We start from the raw sequence: 24,123 nt of genomic DNA on the forward strand, positions 1-24,123 counted from the left end.
TATTTCATAGATAAATTGTCTTTCAATAATTCAAGCACTTTTCAAGTACCTCTTAAGGAATATTGGTATTTTCAAGGGTTTTCCAGGCCTTAAATTTCGAAAAGTCAAATTCAAGTACTTCAAACACTTCACAAGCACCTTGTACCAACCCTGTTTAAATGCTTTTAATTTGCAAATTGGATCTGAAAATGACAGATACCGATAACTATATACTGATACAGACCATTTTTATTGCCTATCGATATCGACCAATAATTTAAAACCGATTTGCAGACAAATAATTTAAAAGCATTTAAAGAAAGTTTGTGTTAGAGCCCTTGTTATTCTTAATTTTGACATTAATTTTTTATTTTTACACCAGACATATGATATACACAGGTTTAAAATATCGATTATCAGTCTACTTGATCTTTAATAATCGGTACTGGCCGACCCCTAGAAAGAACAAAAGATGATTATATGGGAATCACATGGTGACCAAAAACTGTAATAAAATAAATCTAATATTTTAAATGATCAAACATTAGGCACCCTTTGTATCCTGGACACTTTTCACTAGTTATTTCCCACTCCAACTCATTTATTTGTAAAAAAGAATTTGTGAAGACAATTTTATTTGTATAAAATAAAAACTGAAACTTTATACATTTATAAATGCACAAATAAATTACTTTTTAAAATAATAATAATAATAATAATAAATTAGATTAGTTTATTATATTAAATTAAATAATGAAATAATTTAATATAATTAATTTATATATAAAAAAATAATTTAATATAATTTAAATTAATTTAAATGTAATAATAATATTTTTTTAATTTAAAGTAAAATTTTGTAAAGACGTCTTTATTTGAATGAATGAATGAACCATTGCCAACATAATCACCATAGAGCGGAACATAGGATATTAGGGAAATAAATTGAGATATTTTTCAAATATTATTATCATCGACATCATCAGCAAAAATTTAAGCATAAGTCATTAGATCTTTTTTTTTTTGAGATCATAAGAAACAATGTTGAATGTGTCCAAACTTTTGACTTTTTTGTTAATGTATTAAAAACAGGGCTGCAAAACGATTATTTGCGATTAATTGCATTTAAAATAAAAGTTATATTATTGTGTATATTTATTATGTATATATAAATACACACACATACATGTATCCATGTATATCTTAGAAAAAATATGTTAGATTTATATATAAAATATTTATATTTAAATATAATATAAATTATAAACAAGTATTCATATACATACATTTTTTTAAATATATACATGTGTGTGTATTTATATATCTACATAAATATACATAGTACACACATAGTATGTAAACAAACTTTTATTTTGAATGTGATTAATCACAATTAATCATTTTGCAGGCCTAATTAAAAGGCTAAAAGTGCATTATATATAGTGGCAATACAACGCAATATGTTACCATCAATAAGTTCTTCTTTCAGCTTCGAGAGTTCCTTCCTCATCTCCTCTAGAATGTCCTAAAAAGCAAAGCAATTTGCAAAAAGATTAGAATACTATTTAAAATACTCTACAAATCAAAAGGAGTCAATCAACTTGTCACTGAACTGTTTGGATGTCTGTACGATTTCATATTAGACAAGAATATATACACTAGAGAAGAGAAATTAGCTACCATGATACTATTAATATAAGCTGTTATATCAAATGCACTTGGCCTTGGCTGTTTAAATGACAAGATTACCAGATGAGTAGGTGTATGTTATAACATCAACACTCAGTCACTTTAATTACAGCTGCTATAAGTAACTCTTCAGCGCTAAAAACATTCTGTAGTGTAACAGACAGAGCTGAGCGACTTGAGTAACTGTGTTCTCAGATAAGTAAGACTCCCACATATGCCTTTCATATCTAACATGCTCATTCATACAGAAGGGAGGTATTGCCTTTGTAGAAAGGACTATAATTGTACACACCCACAAAAAGCTGCGTGTACTGTCAACTAGTATTTCTCCCTTGTTTTTAAGGAAGTGCTGTAATGAATGGGGAAAAATGAGCAATCGTACCACTAGCTTTGGCAAGACTTTGTCAACATAATGAGGAAGTGTACAGCCCCTCTATCAAACCCTGGAGGACTAAAAGGTTAAATGAGTTTCAGTTCTTGTCAAATTTTGAGAAGTACCTGTTTCAATCTGTCATAGTCAAGAGCTTCTGTTGGCACCCCATTGGCACTTATGGATCCGGTAGGAGTTGGTGTAGACCTTGGTCTGAGGAGAAAAGAAATGGCGTGAGCCAAAGCCATTTTAGTCACAGAAATGCAGTCAAGATGCAAAGCAGAAGTTTAGTGACACGCTTTAAGAGTCATTTTAGATGCTGTGTAAATCTACACTGTTCAATCCCAATTGGTGATTGAAAAAAATATACACAGCATTAACATGGGAAAATGCAAGATATTTCAGATTTCAGGTAGTTGAAACATTGTACTGCAAAGGGAAATACACACATACAGACATGAAAATAAGCACCATGGGAATTGTATTTCCTTGAGAGGAGCTGCAAATTCATCATTTCAAAGCACAGCAAATCAAAAACACAGCTTGGGACACCATCCACACTTCAAAACACACAACGCAGCTGCTGTGTCACTCTCATGCTCGTCTGTAGCCGATTCATACAGGATACTATTGCCAACACAATAATCACCATAGGGTGGAAACATGGGAAGTGCGGGAAATGACGCTTTATCCCATCGGGAAAGAAATGAATGCTGCACAGTGGGTTGCCTTGTGCAAAAAGGAAGTAAAAGTCAAGCGGATAAGAACATTATGACACAGCTTAGGCAGAAACAAATTAGTTGTGTGTGAAATACAAGCATGTGCTCCCTCTTCTTTGTATCAAAGCTTTCTGCATTTAGAGGGAGAGGATGACTTCCTTTCTTGGCAGGATAAACTAAATAAATTGCACATTTGCAGAGGGAGGGGGAAAGCGTGTTATCTCTGGAGCCAGGTGGACGAATTGGCAAGAGTGGACAAATGCTCCAGCTTTCTGATACTGACCTCTGACGACATATAGTACTGCAGAATTTATCAGGACGCTTTAATAATCATACTACGGTCAATCCTTCATAGCTACATTCCAGTGAACAATGAATTCCAATTCCTACATTCATGAACAAATTCAAATGCATGTTTCTCTGTAAGTATAGGCACTTTATGTAATGGGTGTAATGATAATGTAATGATTATTATTAAAATAATAAGTTAATTATTATTAAAATAATAAGTTTTTCTTCTTTTTTTAACATGAAGCTTTTTGAAAATGCATTATCATGCCTTTGTTTATTAGTACTTTTCAAATGTCTTACATGTATATATTTTATTGTTTTACTCTCATCCAAGACCAGACTTATGAAAATTACGAAAATTATGAAAATTCATCATGTATTATTACATTAACAACTATGTTATTCTACACAAACGAAATGATTATAAATCCTTAACATTTATATATTGTGGAAATTGTTTATAAATACCACCATTCAAAAGTTTGGGTTGATAAGATTTTTTTGGTTTGTTTTTGAAAGATTACCAATGCTGTATTTATTTGATCAAACAATACAGTAAAACTGTAATATTGTAAACATTATTAGAATAACAGTTTTCTATTTAATATAATTTAACATGTAATTTACACTGCCATTCAGAAATTTGGGATCAGTAAGATTTTTAATGATAATATAATTTAATTAATATAAATTATTATTATTATTATTAATAATAATAATAATAATAATAATAATAATTAATTAATAATATTTTATATTTATATAATTCTATATAAATTTATATTTTCTATATAAAGATTTTTCTTATGCTCATCAAGGCTGTATCTATTTGATCAAATAAAGGAAAAAAAGTGACATTATTGCAAATAAAAATAAAGTTTTCTATTTTAATATACTTTAAAACAGAATTTATTTCTGCAAAGCAAAGCTGAATTTTCAGCATCATTACTCCTGTCTTCAGTGTCACATGATCCTTCAGAAATCATTGTAATATGTTGATTTATTACCAATGTTGTAAACAGTTGTGGTGCTTAGTACTTTTTGAGACCTGTGATACTTTTTCCAGGATTCTCTGATAAATAAAAAAGTTCAAAAGAACAGTGTTTATTCAAAATAGACATTTTGTTACAATATACAGTACTATTCAAATATTTAGGCTCAGTACATTTTTTCTTTAGTTTTTTTTTTTTTTTTTTTTTTTTTTTTTTAAGAAATTAATACTTTTATTCAGCAAGGATGTGTTAAATGGATAAAAAAAAAGTGATAGTAAAGACTAATATTGTTAGAATTTTCAAATAAATGCTGTTCTTTTTAACTTTTTATTCAAAGAATCAAAGAAAAAAGTATCACAGGTTCCGAAAAAACATTAAGTAGCACAACTGTTTCAACACTCATAATAAATCAGAGTAATGCCTGATGAAAATTCAGCACTGCGTCATAGAAATAAATAATATTTTTAAGTATATTAAAACAGGAAACCAATATTAGAATGTGCAATAATATTTCAAATTTTTTTCTGCTTTTTGATCAAATAAATACAGCCTTGATGAAAATAAGAGACTCCATTAAAAAACATTAAAAAAAAAAAAATCTTACTGATCCAAAACTTTTGAATGGTAGTATACAGCTGAATTTTTCAGTCTTCAGTGTCACATGAAACTTCATCATTCAAACAATGATTCGGACATTCATTTCTTTAAAAATAAATAAATAAATAAACCTTACCAACCCCAAACATTTGGACGGTATTATACATATTTATACAAATTACCACTGTCCCTCAGAAAGTTGAAGAAACACTGAGATATTAAATATGCATTATATGTATTACACTGACCTTTAGCATAAAAGCAGCAGCAATTTTGAAAAGCATAAAGCATTTTATTCACACCATTTCATGGGGATTATATTGTTGGCAACAGCAGAATCTGTGTATTAAAAAAGAAAAAATAAGAATAACCGTAGACAATCACTGCACCAACCCTCATCCTATTTAAAGAGCACTCTCAGCAAACAACGTCTAGAAGAGTTCTCAAACTAGCCTCTTATACCTGTTTAAGGAATCATAGTACTTGTCAGTACCCATCTGATTTCTCCATGGTGCGTCCCGTCTGTGAGAGTAAAGAGACTAACCAGGTCAGAGGACAACAGCGTGGATCTGAACTCTATTTTCATAGTAATCTTCCAAATGCACTGGTTCCAACTGAAATATTTCTATTTCAGTGTAGCCCTACTGAAAAGTGCTTTTGTATACCATTTATATAACTCTATATGCAAATACATGAAAGAATGGCATATGCTAAGTAAAAAGCATAAGCAAATCCTTCAAAAAATGCTGAACAGCTCTGGTACACAGATCTGATGAGAAGCAACAGCACTGTGTTTTAGTGATGTCAAGCACGGGACCCGACTGCCTGCATTCTGACATGCGATTGTGAGGGGCCCCCGGCCGCAAGCACGTGATGCAAAGCAGTCGAAGCAACAATAATTCAAATTAGCTTTGAGAAAAGCAGGACCTGGCGAAGACGCAGATCCTAATAGCTGGACATATTCTTCAAAAGGCATTATAAAGTGGTGGAGGTATAATGCACACACTGATTCAGCTCATCAAAACAATGACATGCAAATGATTACCTTCCAATGACTGGTGATTTGCTACCATTCATGGTGTTTGTCCTCTCCCAAGGCTTTCTGGGCATATCTGTGAAAAAAACAGATAAATATTACATTTTATGATATTAGTCTCATATTTCACATATGGCAACGGCATTGCTTCAAGGCCCAGATTGTGCACTGGACAACAAAACTGCGACCCGCTGCTAGTTTAATTTATTTAAAAGGAACACTGGGTATGGATTAATATAACGTAAATGATGTCTCTTATTGAAATATGTAGTAGAAAACCAATGAAATATTTATGTTATTTTAAAAATCCACATCGGCATGTTTACATCCTGCCAGTAAGGCATCTAGCGTTTCTTGTCTGTCATTTGTAAGCTTTTTCAGTAGCTGTGGTATACTATAAGACGCAAAGGCATCAGGGCTGAAGTGGAGAGAACAAAGACGCGGTCTTTAGTAAGTTTTATTCGTCCACAGGCATCTTCCCATTCTTTTCTCCTCTTCTTATCGCTAGGAAAGCAGTGAAGACTTAAACCGCTTCCCTTTTTTCCCCTTGACTGAAAATTACAATCAAAAGCCGTACAATGTGACATCGTATCAGCATTTTATTTTACAAGATGTGTTGCAGTAAAAATAGCAACTGGTAGCGCCAGTTGATCACTGAGTGCAAATCTTTCATGGGTTTTCTACAACATATTTTATTAAGAGACATAATTTATAAGCAGCCACACAAGTCTTAAAGGAGAAGTCCACTTCCAGAACTAAAATTGAATGCACTCACCCCCTTGTCATCCAAGATGTTCATGTCTTTCTTTCTTCAGTTGTAAAGAAATAGTGTTTTTTGAAGAAAACATTTCAGGATTTTTCTCCACATAATGGACTGCTATGGTGCCCCAAGTTTGAACTTCCAAAATGCAGTTTAAATACAGCTTTAACGATCCCAAAAGCAGCTGTAAACGATCGCAGCCGAGGAAGAAGGGTCTTATCTAGCAAAATGATTGGTTATTTTCATTTGAAAAAAAATAAAATAAAAAATAAATAAAAATTATATATATATATATATATATATATATATATATATATATATATATATATATATATATATATATATATATATATATATATATATAGAAGATCAAACACCTTTAACAAAAAAGGTAAATCAGTGATATAGAATGATTTCGAAGTTGAGGGAGAACATGAGATGGGAGTTTTTTGAAATACCCTAACTGTCATGAACCAGAAAAAAACAGTTCATGCAGAGTGAGACAAGACGAGCGTTTAATACTTTAAAAAATATATATAAATTTTATTATTTTTATGAAAATAACCAATCCGATAACTGTTAAGACCCTTTTTCCTTGGCTGGGATCATTTACAACCGCATTTGAGACAGTTTGAAGCCGCATTTAAACTACATTTTGGAAATTCTAAATCAGGGCACCATATCAGTCCATTATATGGAGAAAAATGCTGAAATGTTTTCCTCAAAAAACAATTTCTTTATGTCTGAAGAAACAAAGACATGAACATCTTGGATGACAAGGGGTGAGTACATAATCTGTACATTTTTGTTCTGGAAGTGGACATCTCTTATATATATATATATATATATATATATATAAAATATACAGGGTTCCAGTCAACATGCTAAATTATTAAAATTACATCAAACAGGAAAAAAGGTGTTGCCAAATGTTGCTTTAGTATTTCCCCCTGCTTACCTGGTGTGCTACAGGCTGACACTTTTGGAGTTATGGTAGCCTCAATATCATCCTGATAGAAAAAGGAGGATATAATAATCAATCTGAAAATCAGTCATACCAATAAAATTAAGAGAAGTCTATATGTACATATTTAATCATAGACTGTATACAGCTGAATGAAGCACTATTAACTCACAGCTTTCTGCTCAGGCTCTGGTGACGATCCCTTCTCAGCAATTCTTCTCCTGTGTCAAAACAACAGCACATTTTTAAATTTCATTACATTACTGTATACGATACAACATTCTCATAATTGACCTCAAAGACATAGGTTTTTATTAGTAAGTCCGGAGACTAAAAAGTGTTTGAAAACTAGGCACTGCTTCTATCACTGCAATCATAGCTCACCTCCTGGCCAGCAGGGCACTCATCTCCTCCATCAGACCTCCTCCTCCTCCTAAAGGACCATTTCCACGGGATGCCTCGGGCTTGGCACCACCAGAACTCACTGCTGATCCTGCGGCTGGAGCCAGGGGCTCATCACTCTACAGTAACACACAGGATTTGGTAAGGAACATACTTCGTATTTTTGATGATGATTAGAAAAAAAAAATTCTAAAGTTTCAGCCTTAGGGTGCAGTGTAGGGGCAGAAATTAACTTTTTCAGCTTACAGAGACAATTTTTTTCTTCACTTTTTGAGGGCAATTTTTAAAATGACCTTTTAAAATGCATCTGTACTGGCTTAAACTGATCACCTCAAGCAATCAGAATATTAGGTTGTTACCAGTGCAACATATTGCAACATAAGCAGATCTAAATCAAATGGCATTTATTAGTTTTGACATTTCACATTAATTTCTGACCCTAGTGCTTGGTCAAGATGCTTCAGGTGAAATTCAGTGTAAATGAGAGCTTTACAGTCCTTGAACCCTTACCCTTGGCACTTTCTTTAGCTTGGCTCCAGCAAGTGCGGCTGCAAGCCCAGACAGGCCCTTGTTCTCGTCTGTGGTGGGCGAGGGGGTGAACAGACCCGAGGGCAAAGGTGGGGCCGGGGGTGGAGGTGGTGCTGGTGGTGGAGCCTGGCCTGAGGGTGGAGGCGGTGGGCCGGGAGGAGGGGGAGGACCTGTTGGGGTAAGCGTGGGGGGCAGAGGTGGTGGGGGAGGAGGAGGGGGACCAGGGGGTGGCGGAGGTCCAGCAGTGGTGGGAGTCACAGTGGAGCCGGGAGGGAGAGGCGGTGGGGGTGGAGGGGTCGGTATCCCCTGTACTGAATCTGTAGTAATAAATAAATAAAAAAAGATATGTTTTACACATAGGACTGTTTTAACTGCTTTGCATTGTGAAATTGATTATTATACTCAGAATGAGCTAAATTGATGTCAAGAGATGTCAGTATACTACCAGTCAAAAGTTTTTGAACAGTAAGATTTTTAATTTTTAATTTTTTTTTTTTTAAGAATTTTCTTCTGTTAACCAAGCTTGCATTTATACAGCAAAATATTTTTACTATTTAAAATAACTGCGTTGTATTTTTAATATATTTTAAAACGTAATTTATTCCTGTGATCAAAGCTAAATTTTCAGGATCATTACTCCAGTCTTCAGTGTCACAAGATCCTTCAGAAATCATTCTAATATGCTGATTTGCTATTTAAGAAACATTTTTATTATTATTATCAATATTTAAAACAATTGAGTATATTTTTTTGATATATAGAAAGATCCAAAGATCAGCATTTATCTGAAATAAAAAGCTTTTGTAACATTATACACTATACCATTCAAAAGCTTGGGAGTCTGTTATTTATTTATTTATTTATTTATTTTTGGGCAGGGGGTTTATCAAAATTAATACTTTTATTTAGCAAGGATGCTTTAAATTGATCAAAAGTTATGGTAAAGACATTTATAATGTTACAAAAGATTTTTTATTTTAGATAAATGCTGTTCTTTCTTTCTATTTCATCAAAGAAACCTGAAAGAAAAATCTTCTCAGCTGTTTTCAACATAATAAATAATAATAATAATAATAATAATAATAATAATAAAATTTTTTTTTGAGCAGCAAATCAGAATATTAGAAAGGATCATGTAACTCGAGTAATGATGCTAAAAATTTAGCTTTGAAATCACAGAAATAAATTAAATTTTAAAATATATTCAAATAGAAAACACTTATTTTAAATAGTAAAAATATGTCCATTTTACTGTTTTTGCTGTACTTTGGATCAAATAAATGCAGAGTTGGTGAGCAAAAGAGACTTATTAAAAAATATTAAAAACCTTGACTGGTTACATAATAAACTATAATATAATAAACTATAATATACTATAATAAATATAATATAATATAATATAATATAATATAATATAATATAATATAATATAATAGCATTCAGAAGTTTGGGGTCCATAAATTCATAAATTATAATAATCTAAAATAAAAAAGTAATAATTAAAATAAACAACAACAAAAACAATAAGAACAATGACATACAAAGCTCATTCGTAATAGCGAACAAAGACAGATGACATTAATACATGATGTGAACATATTAAAAACACTTGACAATAGCTGATGATCATTACAGCAACTTTCACAAGGAAGAAACTGATGATTTATCATAACATGAAACAAATCAATCAATTTAATAAAATGCAGAGATGTAATTAGGGTAATGGTTTCATCCCATTTAATCATTAAAATAACACTAGCTGATGTTGCATTGCTATGTATTACGAGGTATAATCTTTACAATTTAGGAGCGTATCAGGTTGACTATTTTTAACATTTGCCTTTTTGGGATATAAACAGCTGAAGTTTAAGGCTACATGACATGCATTCCTGTCAAACACACTCAAGTTAATCATATTAGTGTGTAGAATTTAGCTCAGCGTTAAGCTGCATCATGCACATGAAGTGTGAAGTCTAAAACCTCTTCTATAAATTATTCAGAGGAAGAGTCGATCTTATATCTTCACTGCTGTTGACCTGACCTCATATGCTCTGCTTACTGAATGCAGTATGCAAGATAAAACAACAAAAATGTAATTAATTTCCTCTTCATTTTTAAATAAGGATGTTTAATGAACAAATGTGTGAATGTGAAGAATAACCAAAAAGGATGTGGGACAGCCAGTTATAGATCATGTAAAGCTTCCTGTGCAATGACAGTTCACTTGTACATGTTAAAATCTAGAACTTCTTTACCATAAACAGAATCAGAATGAGATGGTTGTGATACACTAAAGCGATGATACTGCAGCTTTGCAATCTGTGAGACTCAAATCAAAGTTTCACGAGAGAGTGGAGATGCGTTTTCATGCCATGCCATTTCACACAATTACAGGCCACACAAACGAGCATCCATCAAACCCGATGAACCAGTGCAACCCAACAGACAAGACAAAACAGCAAAACATTTCCTACGGATTTTCATATTGAGCTAAAAAGCGATCGCCAATTGCAGCCAATAAAGCAACCCAGCTCAACATGGCAGGCCCCCTCCTTGAACCCTGAGTAGCGGGTTAGTGGAGGCTGAGCGACACAGAAGAGGCCTTACCCGGCTGGCTGGGGAAGTCAGCAGGCTGAGTGGGCGGCTCTGGAGCAGAGGACCAGGAGTCTCCCAACCCAGAGTTTACAGAGTGCTCAGCAGAGGCAGGGAAGGCTGTGGAAGGAGAAGGGAGAACAGCAGGCTGGGGTGAGGGACAAGACACAAGGGGAGCGATGGGCAAGGTGGGCGAGGGGGAATACAGGGGCGGCGGAGGGGGTGGCGTTGGGGGCGAAGAGAACGGCTGCCCCGAGACTGGTGACGAGGTGTGGAAGTGAAGCGAGGTGGGCGGCCCGTTGGGCGCGGAGATGGGCGAAGGTGGTTTCTGGGAGAGCGGACTAGGGGCCGGGATCGCAATCATCGGACGAGGACCCGTAGCCTTGCCCGGAGGGCTGCTGATCATGACCGGAGGTGAGGGCGGCAGGGGTGTAAAATTGTTAGCAGTCCAGGCAACGGATTTGGAGGCCGGAGCTGGAGGAGGAGCTGGGACAGGGGGCGGCGGTGTGGGCGGGGCAGGTTGTCTGCGAGGTACAGTGGCGTAATGAGGCAAGACCGGGTGGAAGGCGGAGCCAAGCGACGTGGCGAATCGGGAAGCAGAGTGGCGCAGGGGCGGGGTCGGAGGAGCTGCTGTGGAGGGCGATGGCGTCGGTGGCGGGTAGCTGGGTGTGGAAGGAGACACGGGCGAGGAAGAGGTGGTCTTGTATTCGGGAGGTGGAGGAGTGTAGAGGGTGCTTTCAAATGCTGCACACAACCGGAGGACGGGACAGGACGGGGCGGGACGGGACGGGAGGGAGGAAGCGGCAACCGTGCAAAGGGAAAGAACACAAGACAAAGAGAGAAAGGGGGGAAGGAGACAGAAGAGAGAAAGGGGGCAAATGAAGCAAGAAAACCAGCAGAGACCTACAAGTCCATCATATGTACTTATTTCTGTCTATGAACAGGGAACACACTTGGTATTAGTACAATCGGTTAGCTGTTGACCACATCATGAACTGGAAAAGATGGATTAATTCCAACACAACATCTAGTCTAGCATGTATTACTTTCAGGAGAGAGCACCGAAGGGTTACTGTAAATCCTGGATGCACGCGTCACATGAGGTTAGTTTCTTAGCATTGTCACACACCTGCTAAGACTCGTCATCCACTCTCTGCATGCCAAGGAAATGCTAATGAAAACCTGCACTTTTTGAGCTTTCTACAATCAAATAGCACATTAAAATCTGAATGAGACATAGAATTTAACCTAGTATTTATACACTTATGCTGAAACAACATCAGTGGCGAGTCATAAACTGTGTACAAACTTATCTATGCACAAAAATAAGTGCAAAACAGTCCAAAAAAAGAGAGAAAAAAACACTACTATTCAAAAGTTTGTGGTAAGCAGGGCTGCCAGGTTTGCGAAACAAAACCAGCCCAACTGTTAATTAAAACTAGCCCAAAACTTGCCCAATCAGTTTTTTTGCTGTTGTCTTCTCAGCCCAATTCTGCCCAATTCTGCCCAATTTATTTTAATGCTTCTGAAGTATCTTGTGCTGCATTTATATGATCAAAAATGCAGTAAAATTTTTAGAAATATTATTACATTTTAAAATAATTTTATCATATTTTAAAATGTAATGTATTAGCCTTCAAACGGCAAGCTTTTTTAACTACTTCAAACTTTCAAGGCTTTCTTAAGTCAGCATAAAGTTTGTCTATAAACTCTATAAAAATCTGATGATGGCAAAGCTACCTTTTTTAGCAGTTATTTCTTTAGTCTTCAGTGTCACATAATCCTTAAAAAAAAATCATTCTAATATGCTGATTTAATGCTCTCAAAACAGTTCTTATTATTATGAACGTGGAAAAACAGCTTAATATTTTTCTGAAAACCTTATTCTTTTTTTCCTGAATTCTCTGTTCAAAAGAACAGCAATTATTTGAAATACAATTTTTTTTGTAACATTATAAATGTCTTTACTGTCACACTTGACTATTTGAATGCATCCTTGCTAAATAAGTGTAAAAAGTTTGGAACGGTAGTGTACATGAAAACATCACTATGGAACTATACAGATGTTACTGAAGGCCAGGCTTAGGGCCTGTTTTACTAAACAGGGCAAATTAGCGTAAGAGCGCAAATTCCAAAACAGTGCTGATGGGAGAAGAAATTTCTGCGGGTGATTTACTAACAATGCGCAAATGTTAAAACACAAAGATGTAAAATTTAATTTACATATCGACCAACGCAATATACCAAGCACAGCACAAATTAGCGAAGTCACAAATCTGGTATAGATCTGGTATTGCGTGAATCCTAGTTAAGAGTTCCAAGTAGTCTTTTATTTCCTGAAACAAATTAAAAATAACATGGCTTGGCAAATGATATGTTTGGATAAAGTGTTCTGGCATTTCATATAAATTAATACATGTGGAAAAACTATGTTCTCTGCGGTGCCTCCTCATAGCAACAATTGTTTTGGGCATTAAATAATGGTGCAAATGCCATTAATTTGACGAGTACAAACATCAGTAAAACGCATTTCGTGATTCATCTGAATACTCTCCTCCCATAAATTTTGCGTCTGAAAGGGCAACTCCTACAAATGCACATTCAATAAGGTCACATGCAAAATTAACTGTGTCCATGCGTTTTTAGTGCTAATTCTTCACTGCACGTCTTTAGTAAAACCTGACAGTACAATTTTAACAATGTTAGCAAATCTGGCCGTTAGAGTGTAACATTCTATTTTATACAGTATATACGTAACTAGGGCCCTGTCTCTCCATTTACTAGGGAAAGGCAATACATTTTGCAACATATTAAAGGGTGTTTATATACAAAATGCATGTAAATTCATGTTTTGGTTTATGGAAAGCCTGCACTGTAAGAGTCCCTGCCTGCCATATGTTGGCCAAATCTTTCTGCTCTAGTGATTCTCATAAGCAGCCTGCAGACACAGCTGCCCTCCTGCTGCGCGAAGCCCACCACGCCCCCCTGAGCACTCATCAAAATACATGTCAACACACAGGCAAACACAAATTATCATGCCCTACATTCAGGTCATCTCCCTATTAACACTTTCTCATTATTCACGCTGGCTTTATGACTTAAGTGCAGCTGATTTCTGTTTATTCCTTGTTTTAAATTATAATGTAACCTATCTTTACCTTGCTTTCTTCCATTTCACTTGCCTCCTCTCCCTTTCCACACTATTAGCTTTGACAAGCAGACCACATGACCCGTGATGAAGCGCAGTATGTTCACCAAAGTGACTTAATGAAATTCTTCCAGTCCTAAAGCACAGGCGGTCACATGGCAAGACCTATCGGCTGTGCTCCAGAAAGACTAATCCAACTTTATTAAATCAATAATACTAGGGACTAGGGATCCTCACATAATGTTTTTGATACTAATGAGTTTTGAACATTACTGGATACACTGCTTCCAAGTAAAAAAGTGAATGGTTAGCAAATAGTTTTGGCTATGGTTATCCACGCTAGTGCTTCAAGTAACTGTTACACCGATTTGCCAAAACCTCAGGGTATTTATTTGACAATTCTTACCAAAAAGCAAAATTCTCCCAGACATGACTTGGAAAAATCACTGAGCCAAGACATGATCCACTAAAACTACAACTGCCATACAGAAAGTCTTCATTCTATCTGCTGTCAATTCAACATTCAGAATAAAACATTAGAAGCAGCAGCCAGTCAATACTGCAGTGAGAAACACATTAACTGCAGACTAGCTGTACAATGATTTGTCTAAGCAGAATGTACTTTAAAAGTTACACTGAAGCATTTATGTCAGAAATTTGCGATCAGGAAACGTTATTCTTATCTTTCTTGAGAGCATTTGGAAGTATGTAAAGAAAACATCACTGTGCTAGTCTAATATGGAGAAAACTGTCACAATTTACAATTCACTGCTAGTGAATAAAGCTTCAGTTTTCTGTAAATTGCATCTCCTTCACAAATCTGATTGCTAGTATGTTGATGTGTAACAGGACCAGTTGTGTTAGTAGTAATAATTCAGATTCAACACATCCCTGAGCAAACAACACTGTATCTGAAGGGTTTCTGACATCCCTGCTATGGAATAATGCATCTTGCTATATGCAAACTATTGCATCACCACCAAATATCATGGATTATTTGGTACAATAAATGTTTAACACTTGAAATGACAATTATGTCTGTGAAAGCCTCAGGCTTGACCGCTCACGCATTATCTGTGGAATAAACATCCCCCCATCTGGAGAAGAAAAAGATCTATTTTTGGCACATAATTCTGAGCAATGCATGCAACCCCTTTAAAGTAAAGAGTAGATCAAAATTATTTACAGTTGAAGTCAAAAGTTTACATACACCTTGCAGAATCTGCTAAATGTTAATTATTTTACCAAAATAAGAGGGGTCATACAATATGCATGTTATTTTTTATTTAACACTGACCTGAACAAGATATTTCACATAAAAGATATTTTATATATAGTCCACAAGAGAAAATAATAGTGATTTTTTTTTAATTACCCCATTCAAAAGCTTACATACACTTGATTCTAAATATTGTGTTGTTACCTAAATAATCCACAGCTGTTTTTTTTGTTTGTTTGTTTGTTTGTTTAGTGATAGTTGTTTATGAGTGCCTTGTTTGTCCTGAACAGATAAACTGCCCACTGTTCTAAAAAAAAAAAATCTATCAGGTACCACAAATTCTTCGGTTTTTCAGCATTTTTGTATATTTGAACCCTTTCCAACAATGACTGTATGATTTTGAGATCCATCTTTTCACACTGAGGACAACTGAGGGACTCGTATGCAACTATTACAAAAGGTTCAAATGCTCACTGATGCTTCAGAGAAAAACAAGGGCCAGGGGTGAAAACTTTAGTGTAAATTTAACTTATTTTGTCTTTCAGGAAACATGTAAGTATCTTCTGTAGTTTCTTAAGGGCAGTACTAAATGAAAAAAACGTTTAAACTTTCTGTAATAGTTGCATATGAGTCCCTCATTTGTCCTCAGTGTGAAAAGATGGATCTCAAAATCATACAGTCATTGTTGGAAAGGGTTCAAATACATAAAAATGCTGAAAAAAAAAAAAAAAAAATTGTGAGACCTAACAGATTTTTCTGAAGAACAGCAGGCAGTTTAACTGTGTATGTAAACTTTTGACTTGTGGTCATCTGTAGTTTCTTAGTGAAAGTTTGTGGTCTTATTCTGAACAATTCATCCGTGCATGTTATTCTAAAACCAAAAATTGTAAAATCTAAAAACTTTCCTTTTCTGCTAATGTCATTTCTACTGGCTATTGGAATATTAACCAACAGCAGCTATTAAGCCAATGTTTTGGCAAACTTGCATCATCAGTCTAACTCTGATGGGAAAAACATCCAATCTAACCCTGATGGAACAAAAAAAAGTCACTTTTTTCCCCCTCACTGAATATTGTGGTTCTCTCAAAAACTTGTCAAATTGCAAAAGTAAAACTGGTTACAGCAAAATTCGTGTTGATGGCTGCTCATGAATCATAGTCTCTCTCTATGGTCACCCAAATTCTCCAGCTCTGGCAGGTTACCCATAATCCTAGTGGACTGTCGCAGGACAGCATGAGGGAAGTGTGGTTAGTACATGCAGCTCTCCCTGAGTTTCGTCATCTTTCAAGCTGTTGATTCAAGCTCTTCCAACATACTGACAGATGGACACGTTAGGAGAAGATCACCTATTGATATATTAAGACGCAAGGAGGTACTGACCCTTCCTTCATATAAACAATAGCTTTATCCAGAACTAAAGGCCGAATAGAGACTAAAAATGTAATTTACAGCAAGAACAACCAAAGGAAACATTCGAACCAGAGATGCACAACAGCGGATATCAAATGATTTCATTATTTTTTGTGATGTCCATTATTGGATATTAACTTTTGGTTTGTTTATTGGCTTGTTTCCGCCAATTTTTAGATGTTAAATTACTCCTCAATTTATAGCTTAAAGGAACAACTCTAGATGAAAGATTTAACCCTTTAAGATGTGTTTCTTGAACACTGCTTTTTTTATTCAAACTAACTTTTTTCTTTATCACATTTCAAAATGAATAGCCATCATATTTCATATTGTATATTACATTGTTGTGGTGCCTACATTCACTTAAGTACCGCAACACGGGTTTAACATTGACAGGAACCAGCACTGACTTTTGTGTTTTTCTGAATGTGCCGAGTTATTTCCAGACAAAATAGTACAGATTTTTAATCTGTTGTTTATCAGTTATCAGCCATGGCATGGAAATCAGCCATAATTGTAATACTGGTGCACCCCAGTCCAAACACATTAAGCATAATAACTGTAACACTGTAAGAAATGATTTCTAACAGATAACAACAGCATTTCACAGGCATTTGCATGCTAAGCATAGTGTACAACAAAAGAAAAGCCACTTGTATTGTTAGTTTGTGTTAAAACCTCATTCATTTTTTTTGACTCCAGCCCGTCTACATTTTATCTGTCACTCCTGTCTATCAAAAGATGTTAGAGAAAATAAAGATGCTCACCGGCGTTGGAGATGCGTCTCCCTCTCTCCCAATCCATCTGCTCTCTGTCCAGCTGCTCTTGGTGCTCCCTTTCTTGCTTCTCCCTCTCGGCACGCTCTCTCTCCATCAGCTCCCGCTCGGCGCGCTCCCGTTCCTGGCGTTCGCGCTCCAGCTGCTCCTGCTCTTGACGCTCACGCTCCAGGCGCTCCAGACGTTCCTGCTCGGCACGTTCCCTCTCCAGACGCTCTCGTTCTTGACGCTCCTGACGTTCCCGTTCCTGACGTTCTCTTTCGGCACGCTCCCGTTCCAGCATCTCTCGTTCCTGACGTTCCCGCTCTAGCCGCTCTCGCTCCAGTCGTTCCCTCTCTTGCTCCTTCTGACGCTGGAGCTCCTGCACCTGCCTGAGGACACATGAGAGTAGAAGGGAATGGATGAGTGCATAGTGATCCTACAACTTTTCAATTACAAGGTTAGACCTTAAACAAGTTTGCCACACCAACCCAGTATCAGATTCTGATTCGGTTTTGTAGTTTTGGTACAATGTACAGTTGATGTCAAAAGTTTTCATTTCAGAATCATTAAAAATGTTAATTATTTTACCAAAAAAAGAGGTTTCATACAAAACGCATGCTATTGTTTATTTAGTACTGACCTGAAGAAGATATTTCACATAAAAGATGTTTACATATAAAAAAAAAAATAGCTGAATTTATAAAAATGACCCGGTTCAAAAGTTTTCAGCCCCTTGATTCTTAATACTGTTGTTATCTGAATGACCCACAGCTTTTTTTTTTTTTTTTTTTTTTTGTTTAGTGATAGTTGTTCATGAGTCCCGTGTTTGTCCTAAACAGTTAAACTGCCCGTTGTTCTTGAGAAAAATCCTTCAGGTCGCACAAATTCTTTGGTTTTCCAGCATTTTTTTTGTATTTGAAGCCTTTCCAACATGATATTGAGATCCACCAGGGGGTGAAAACTTTTAAACAGAATGTGTACATATTTCTTATTTTGCCTAAATATCACATCTTTTCATTTAGTGCTGCCCTTCAGAGGCTACAGAAGATACTTACATGTTTCCCAGAAGACAAAATAAGTTACATTTACCCTGATCTTCAAATTCTAAAAGTTAAAGACTCTTAATGCATCGTGTTTCCTTCAGAAGCATCAGTAAGCATTTGAAGCTTCTGTAAGAGTTGCATAAAACCAAAGAATTTGTGGGACCTGAAGGATTTTTCTGAAGAACATTAGTAAGTTTAACTGTCCAGGACAAACAAGAAACATATGAACAACTATTACTAAACAAAAACACACAGCTGTGGATCATTCAGGTAACAACACAGTATTAAGAATCAAGGGGATGTAAACTTTTGAAACGGGTCATTTTTATAAATTCAGCTATTATTTTCTCTTGTGGACTATATGTGAATATTTTTATGTGCAATATCTTATTCAGGTCAGTACTAAGTAAACAACAAGATTGACATTTTGTACGATCCCTCTTATTTTGATAAAATAATTAACTTTTTTAAAGATTCTGAAAGGGGGTGCAAACTTTTGACCTCAACTGCACACTACCATTCAAAGTCTGGATCAGTAAGTTTGCTTTTCATTTGAACTTTCTATTCAAAGAATCTTGAATAAAACGCATCACTATTTCCACAAAAAGCAGCACAAATGTTTTTAAAACTGATAAATGTTTCTTTAGCACCAAATCAGCATATTATTTCTGATTTCTAAAAAATTATGTAACACTGAAGACTGGAGTAATGACTGCTGAAAAACTTGTCTCTGCCCAATAATAAACGGGCTGTTGGGAGAATTAACAAGATGGCCTTAAGGGGCCTCTGGGACATATTCAGTAAAGGCTTTTATAGATGTCTTGCTTTCTTCCAGATACTGAGACAGATGATTGCTATAATACAAGCAGCGCAGTACATCATATCAAACACTAGAGGGCAGCACACTCAAATGAGTCACAAGAGGTGTGAGGGTGCCAACTTCAGCATGCAGACCAGCTCGCCTGCAGATGTTCTGCTAAGTAAGGGTTTATGAAAGATTTGCTTGTCAGTCCTCTTGTGCTTAATCAGCATCCAGCACATCCTCATGCCCAGAATTCCAGTGTGTAATTACTTTAGAGAGCCAGAGACATTTAGACTGTGGACAGCGGGGACAGTAAATGAAGAAAAATGGGCTGTTTGCAGCTCTGGCACTGAAGCAGGACAGATGGACCCAACTCGAAGACGAGGGGCTGGACAAATTGGAGAGCATTCATGAATGAAAGGAAATTAAGTCCAAAAAGCCTAACAATATGAAGAGTCATCATGTAAGGCTGTCCTTAACATGTTGTCTTTTCACAATATTTGACTTCAAAGAAACATTTACCCCCAAAAAATCTACCATTACTCACAATCACTCACAAGCCATGTGGAGTACTTTTTATGCTGGATGGATGCACTTTATTTTGCTTCAAAATCTCAACACCTATTCACTACCATTATAAAGTTTGGGAGAGACAGGACTTTTTTTATATAAGTATTCGTCTAATGGCTTGAGGGAGAGTAAATCACAGGGTAATTTTCATTTTTGGGTGAACTACGCCTTAAAAGTATTTAACACCATTGTTGCATTTCTAAATGGCAAAAGGAAATGTGAAGTAAACGATAAGATAAAATTCATTTTAGGAGGCGAACTATTCCTTTGTGAAATCAGACAGCTGTCATTAAAAACCGGATCTATGATAAATAAGACACATCAGTGTCTTTTCATCAGGGTTTGCACTAAAACAGGTGATCTTGCTCTTTCCATCTGGCTAATAATCTCCCACGCATCTTTTTGTATGAATGGGCGCAAATGATGTCATTTCCTGGGATCTGGCCAGACACACCTTCCACACAACAAGACAAGTCATCACCATGAGAAATACCAGCTTTGTTGCAGTGACATCATGCCTTCACATGTTTTCAAAGAAGAAAACAAGATGAGAAAACCACACCTCAAAATACGACCCCTTTAGAACAGCAAGTTTACGCCGAAGGCGCAAACGGATGCAGTCACACCTGAATCGATATAGTCACTCCTGCTGTCTCAGCAGTCATTGAAATTGACTTTAAATCTCAGGTCAAAGCTACAAAGCATGTGCAAGACAGTATCTCAACTACTGGGTCATTCACATTTATATCAAAATATCAAATGTTCTACTTTTCAGTTAATATAATTTTATAGAAGATATCCAAAAATATAGAAAATCACTGTCTAGGCACTGTAAAATAGTGACACCGTGTACCCTGTTTTCTTTAAATAAGCGTTGAGAAGTGCATGCCGTAGGTTAAACCATGTGTCAGTCTTCAAATGAATATGTGTAACATCAGTAAGAACCCAGACATTTGCTTCAAAGTAAATTAATATAAATGTAATGACTCATAATGATTCAGGTCATAGTAGAGGTGACAGCTAAAGAATTCACAGCACTATAGCATGATGTATAGGTAGTAACGATTCTGTTCATTTTGAAATTTTTCTCAAACAAATTCTGATGGTGTTTTCATGTCGGGAATATTATATTTATGAACTGAACACATATGAATGACACTACATACAGTTGAAGTCAGGTTTACATACACCTTGCTGAATCTGCAATGTGTTCATTTATTTTACCACAATAAGAGGGATCATACAACTGCCCGCTGTTCTTGAGAAAAATCCTTCAGTTCCCTCAAATTCTTTGGTTTTCCAGCATTTTTGTGTATTTGAACCCTTTCCAACAATGACTGATTTTAAGATCCATCTTTTCACACTGAGGACAACTGAGGGACTCATATGCACCTATTACAGAAGGTTCAAACACTCACTAATGCTTTAGAAGGAAACACGATGCATTAAGAGCTGGGGGTGAAAACTTTTTAAATTTGAAGATCAAGGTAAATTTAAGTTATTTTGTCTTCTGGGAAACTTGTAAGTATCTTCAGTAGCTTCTGAAGTGCAGTACTAAATGGAAAAAAAATATGATATTTAGGCAAAATAAAAAAAACGTACACATCTTCATTCTTTTCAAAAGTTTACACCCCCGGCTCTTAATGCATCGTTTTTCCTTCTGAAGCATCAGTGAGCGTTTGAACCTTCTGTAATTGTTGCATATGAGTCCCTCAGTTGTCCTCAGTGTAAAAAGATGCATCTCAAAATCATACAGTCATTGTTGGAAAGGGTACAAAAACACAAAAATGCTGAAAAAGAATTTTTGGGAACTGAAGGATTTTTCTGAAGAACAGCAGGCAGTTGAACTGGGACAAGGGACTCATGAACAACTATCACTAAACAAAAAACACAGCTGTGGATCATTGTGGTAACAACACAGTATTAAGAATCGAGTGTATGTAAACTTTTGAACGGGGTCCTTTTTTATAAATTCAACTATTATTTTGTCTTGACTATATGTAAACGTCTTTTATGTGAAATATCTTATTCAGATCTGTACTAAATAAAAAATAAAATGCATTTTATATGATCCCTCTTATTTTGGTAAAATAATTAACATTTTGCAGGTATTGCAAGGTGTATGTAAACTTTTGACTTCAACTGTAGCGAAGTGAGAAACTGAACTTTTTTTTTTTTTTTTTTAAAGTGCAGTATATAATATTAACAGCTAGCGGTTAATATTGGTACTGCAGTCTAAAAACACAATATTTTTTATCTCCCACCCCCTCTTCAGACTCCAAGCTCACACGTGTTGCCAGATTGACGACACACAAAGGGAAACAAGCGCAATTCACAATAGACGGCAATCCATTTTAACATTACACTGGTCATAAAACATTTTAGATGGATGATGGAGCTTTCAGGTCAGGTAGGATCTGTGATCTCCGACCAGTTTGTTTGCTGGCTTCCATGGCTACAATACGCTCAGTTTTCTGCCAAATGGCAACCCAGGGTGTCAAAATACTAGTGGTTAAACTGGCAGTGAGTGGAGTCAAACAGAACAAAGCAAAAAATAGAAAACTGGCTGTAGGATTGTGAACTTAGCATGTTTTCTAAACATCTGCAAATATATTATGGTATTTTTATGCTTAAGTACAGTCTCTTTAAGTCTAGAGTTTCCGAGTTGGGGACATGTTAGTAAAAAAAAACGTGTGGACATAATAGATGCAGCATTTAATATAAAACTAGGTAAGGTGTGGCTTAACAAGGGTCAGTTCTTGAACATCTGAAACAATACAACGAATACAGCTGGGTTGAGTCGAGGAGAATAAAACTATATAAAGCTAACAGTAAATCCACAAGGGCAACTATGAATAACTTCCGAAAGGAGCTTCCATATGCTTGGTCTACTGCCCGAGTTCTCTATATCTCCTTAATTTAGTTGCCTTGTTTCAGAGTTGTTCTTGTACCTGGGCTCCCAGAGGATTGTATTCTGAGCCACTCCATTATGAAATGCTGTTGAGGCGTGGATTGCTGAGAGCGTGTCCCACTTCCCCCAAAATCCCTGCTGAGCCTGAGCCATGCTCTCAGAGATGTAATTAAAGAGCAGAGGAAGCCTCGTTCATGTCCGTGACAATATACTACCCCAAAAGAGCACGGCAGCCATACCGGAGTCATCCATAAGTCATCCCAGGATAGGGTTTTAAAACAAGCACCCTATAGAGAGGAGCGCTGACTGACCACACTTAAAAGAAACAGGGTCAAATGGCTATGTGATATTACAGGCCTATATTTAATTTCCATGACACATATGGGTTAGGTGAGGTTAACTCTTCATGATGCAACCACCGTGCAATCCCACTGATCCTACAGGGGTGGAGAGGTCATAATAATATCAAAGGCTTCTTGTTTTCGGAAGCTGCTGAAAATAAACATTACTTTAAACCAAACTGGCATTCGACCAACAGGAAAAGGGATTTATGGGATCAAATGTGTGCGCTCCTTGTTTCTTAAATAAGAACGACACCCCAGACCTGTTCGCGAGTGCAGTTCGCACCATTTCGGTTGAGAGCTTTATTTGTGCGCAATCCTATCGGACACATACGCATTCCCTGGCATAGGAGATCACAACACTCTGAAATAACAAGCAGCAGAAACACTTAAAATTAGAAGCGGGGCCTGCTCTCTCAGGCAAGAGACTGGAAGGGGCCAAAATATGGGGTTGAGGGGTTCAGCAACCCAGGATGCTACACTGAGAGCAGGCCTTTTTTCCATTTTCACCATGTCAGGAAAGCAATCACTCTAGTTCTTCAGCATTCCAGTGCATTTATATAATAACCACTTTCGACAAAACTCATAGTCACTTAAAGATACCGTTTCGTTCCACTGCAATGACATACTAAAGCATGACAGGGATTCTTCTCATATTTTGGAGCAGACCCAGAGATGTATGTCAAAGGGTCACCAAGTATTCAAGAAGTTAAACCTGCCCACAGAGTTAGCAAGTCAAGAACTCCCCTTAAAAATGATCAAACAGCCGGAATTTGACCGAAAACAGCATCCGTTTGAAATCTACACTAGTGTAGGGCAACTCTACTGCAGTCTGGAGCATTCTGAATATAGAAAAAACTACAAGCAATGCAAAATTTGCAAACACCCCCTTCACGAGCATGGAATAAGGGTTTAAAAGATGGGAAACATTCAGCAGATCCATTTATTGGCGTCTCCGTTCCTGACACCAGTTACCAAGGAAACAGTAGCTAAGGGAGTGTA

The 24,123-nt window shown here is 36.2% G+C and overlaps 1 protein-coding gene across 9 annotated transcripts in view; it reads right to left on the reverse strand.

Annotated features, from left to right (window-relative positions):
• Positions 1-24,123, reverse strand: part of enah (ENAH actin regulator) — a 123,463-nt gene that overhangs the window by 3,865 nt on the left and 95,475 nt on the right. For 4 of the 9 annotated variants that reach the window (XM_051138380.1, XM_051138379.1, XM_051138377.1 and 1 more), the window contains 10 exons: positions 17,464-17,843; positions 10,935-11,663; positions 8,310-8,644; positions 7,782-7,918; positions 7,570-7,618; positions 7,392-7,443; positions 5,683-5,749; positions 5,100-5,159; positions 2,167-2,251; positions 1,447-1,504 (listed from right to left, as the gene is read on the reverse strand). In XM_051138380.1, coding sequence (XP_050994337.1) covers positions 1,447-1,504; positions 2,167-2,251; positions 5,100-5,159; positions 5,683-5,749; positions 7,392-7,443; positions 7,570-7,618; positions 7,782-7,918; positions 8,310-8,644; positions 10,935-11,663; positions 17,464-17,843 — 1,952 coding nt within the window. The remainder of the gene's footprint in view (positions 1-1,446; positions 1,505-2,166; positions 2,252-5,099; positions 5,160-5,682; positions 5,750-7,391; positions 7,444-7,569; positions 7,619-7,781; positions 7,919-8,309; positions 8,645-10,934; positions 11,664-17,463; positions 17,844-24,123) is intronic. The other 5 variants (XM_051138383.1, XM_051138378.1, XM_051138385.1 and 2 more) reach the window with 5 other exon arrangements.

Source organism: Labeo rohita, chromosome 20, assembly GCF_022985175.1.
Source record: "Labeo rohita strain BAU-BD-2019 chromosome 20, IGBB_LRoh.1.0, whole genome shotgun sequence".
NCBI classification, from domain to species: Eukaryota; Metazoa; Chordata; class Actinopteri; order Cypriniformes; family Cyprinidae; genus Labeo; species Labeo rohita.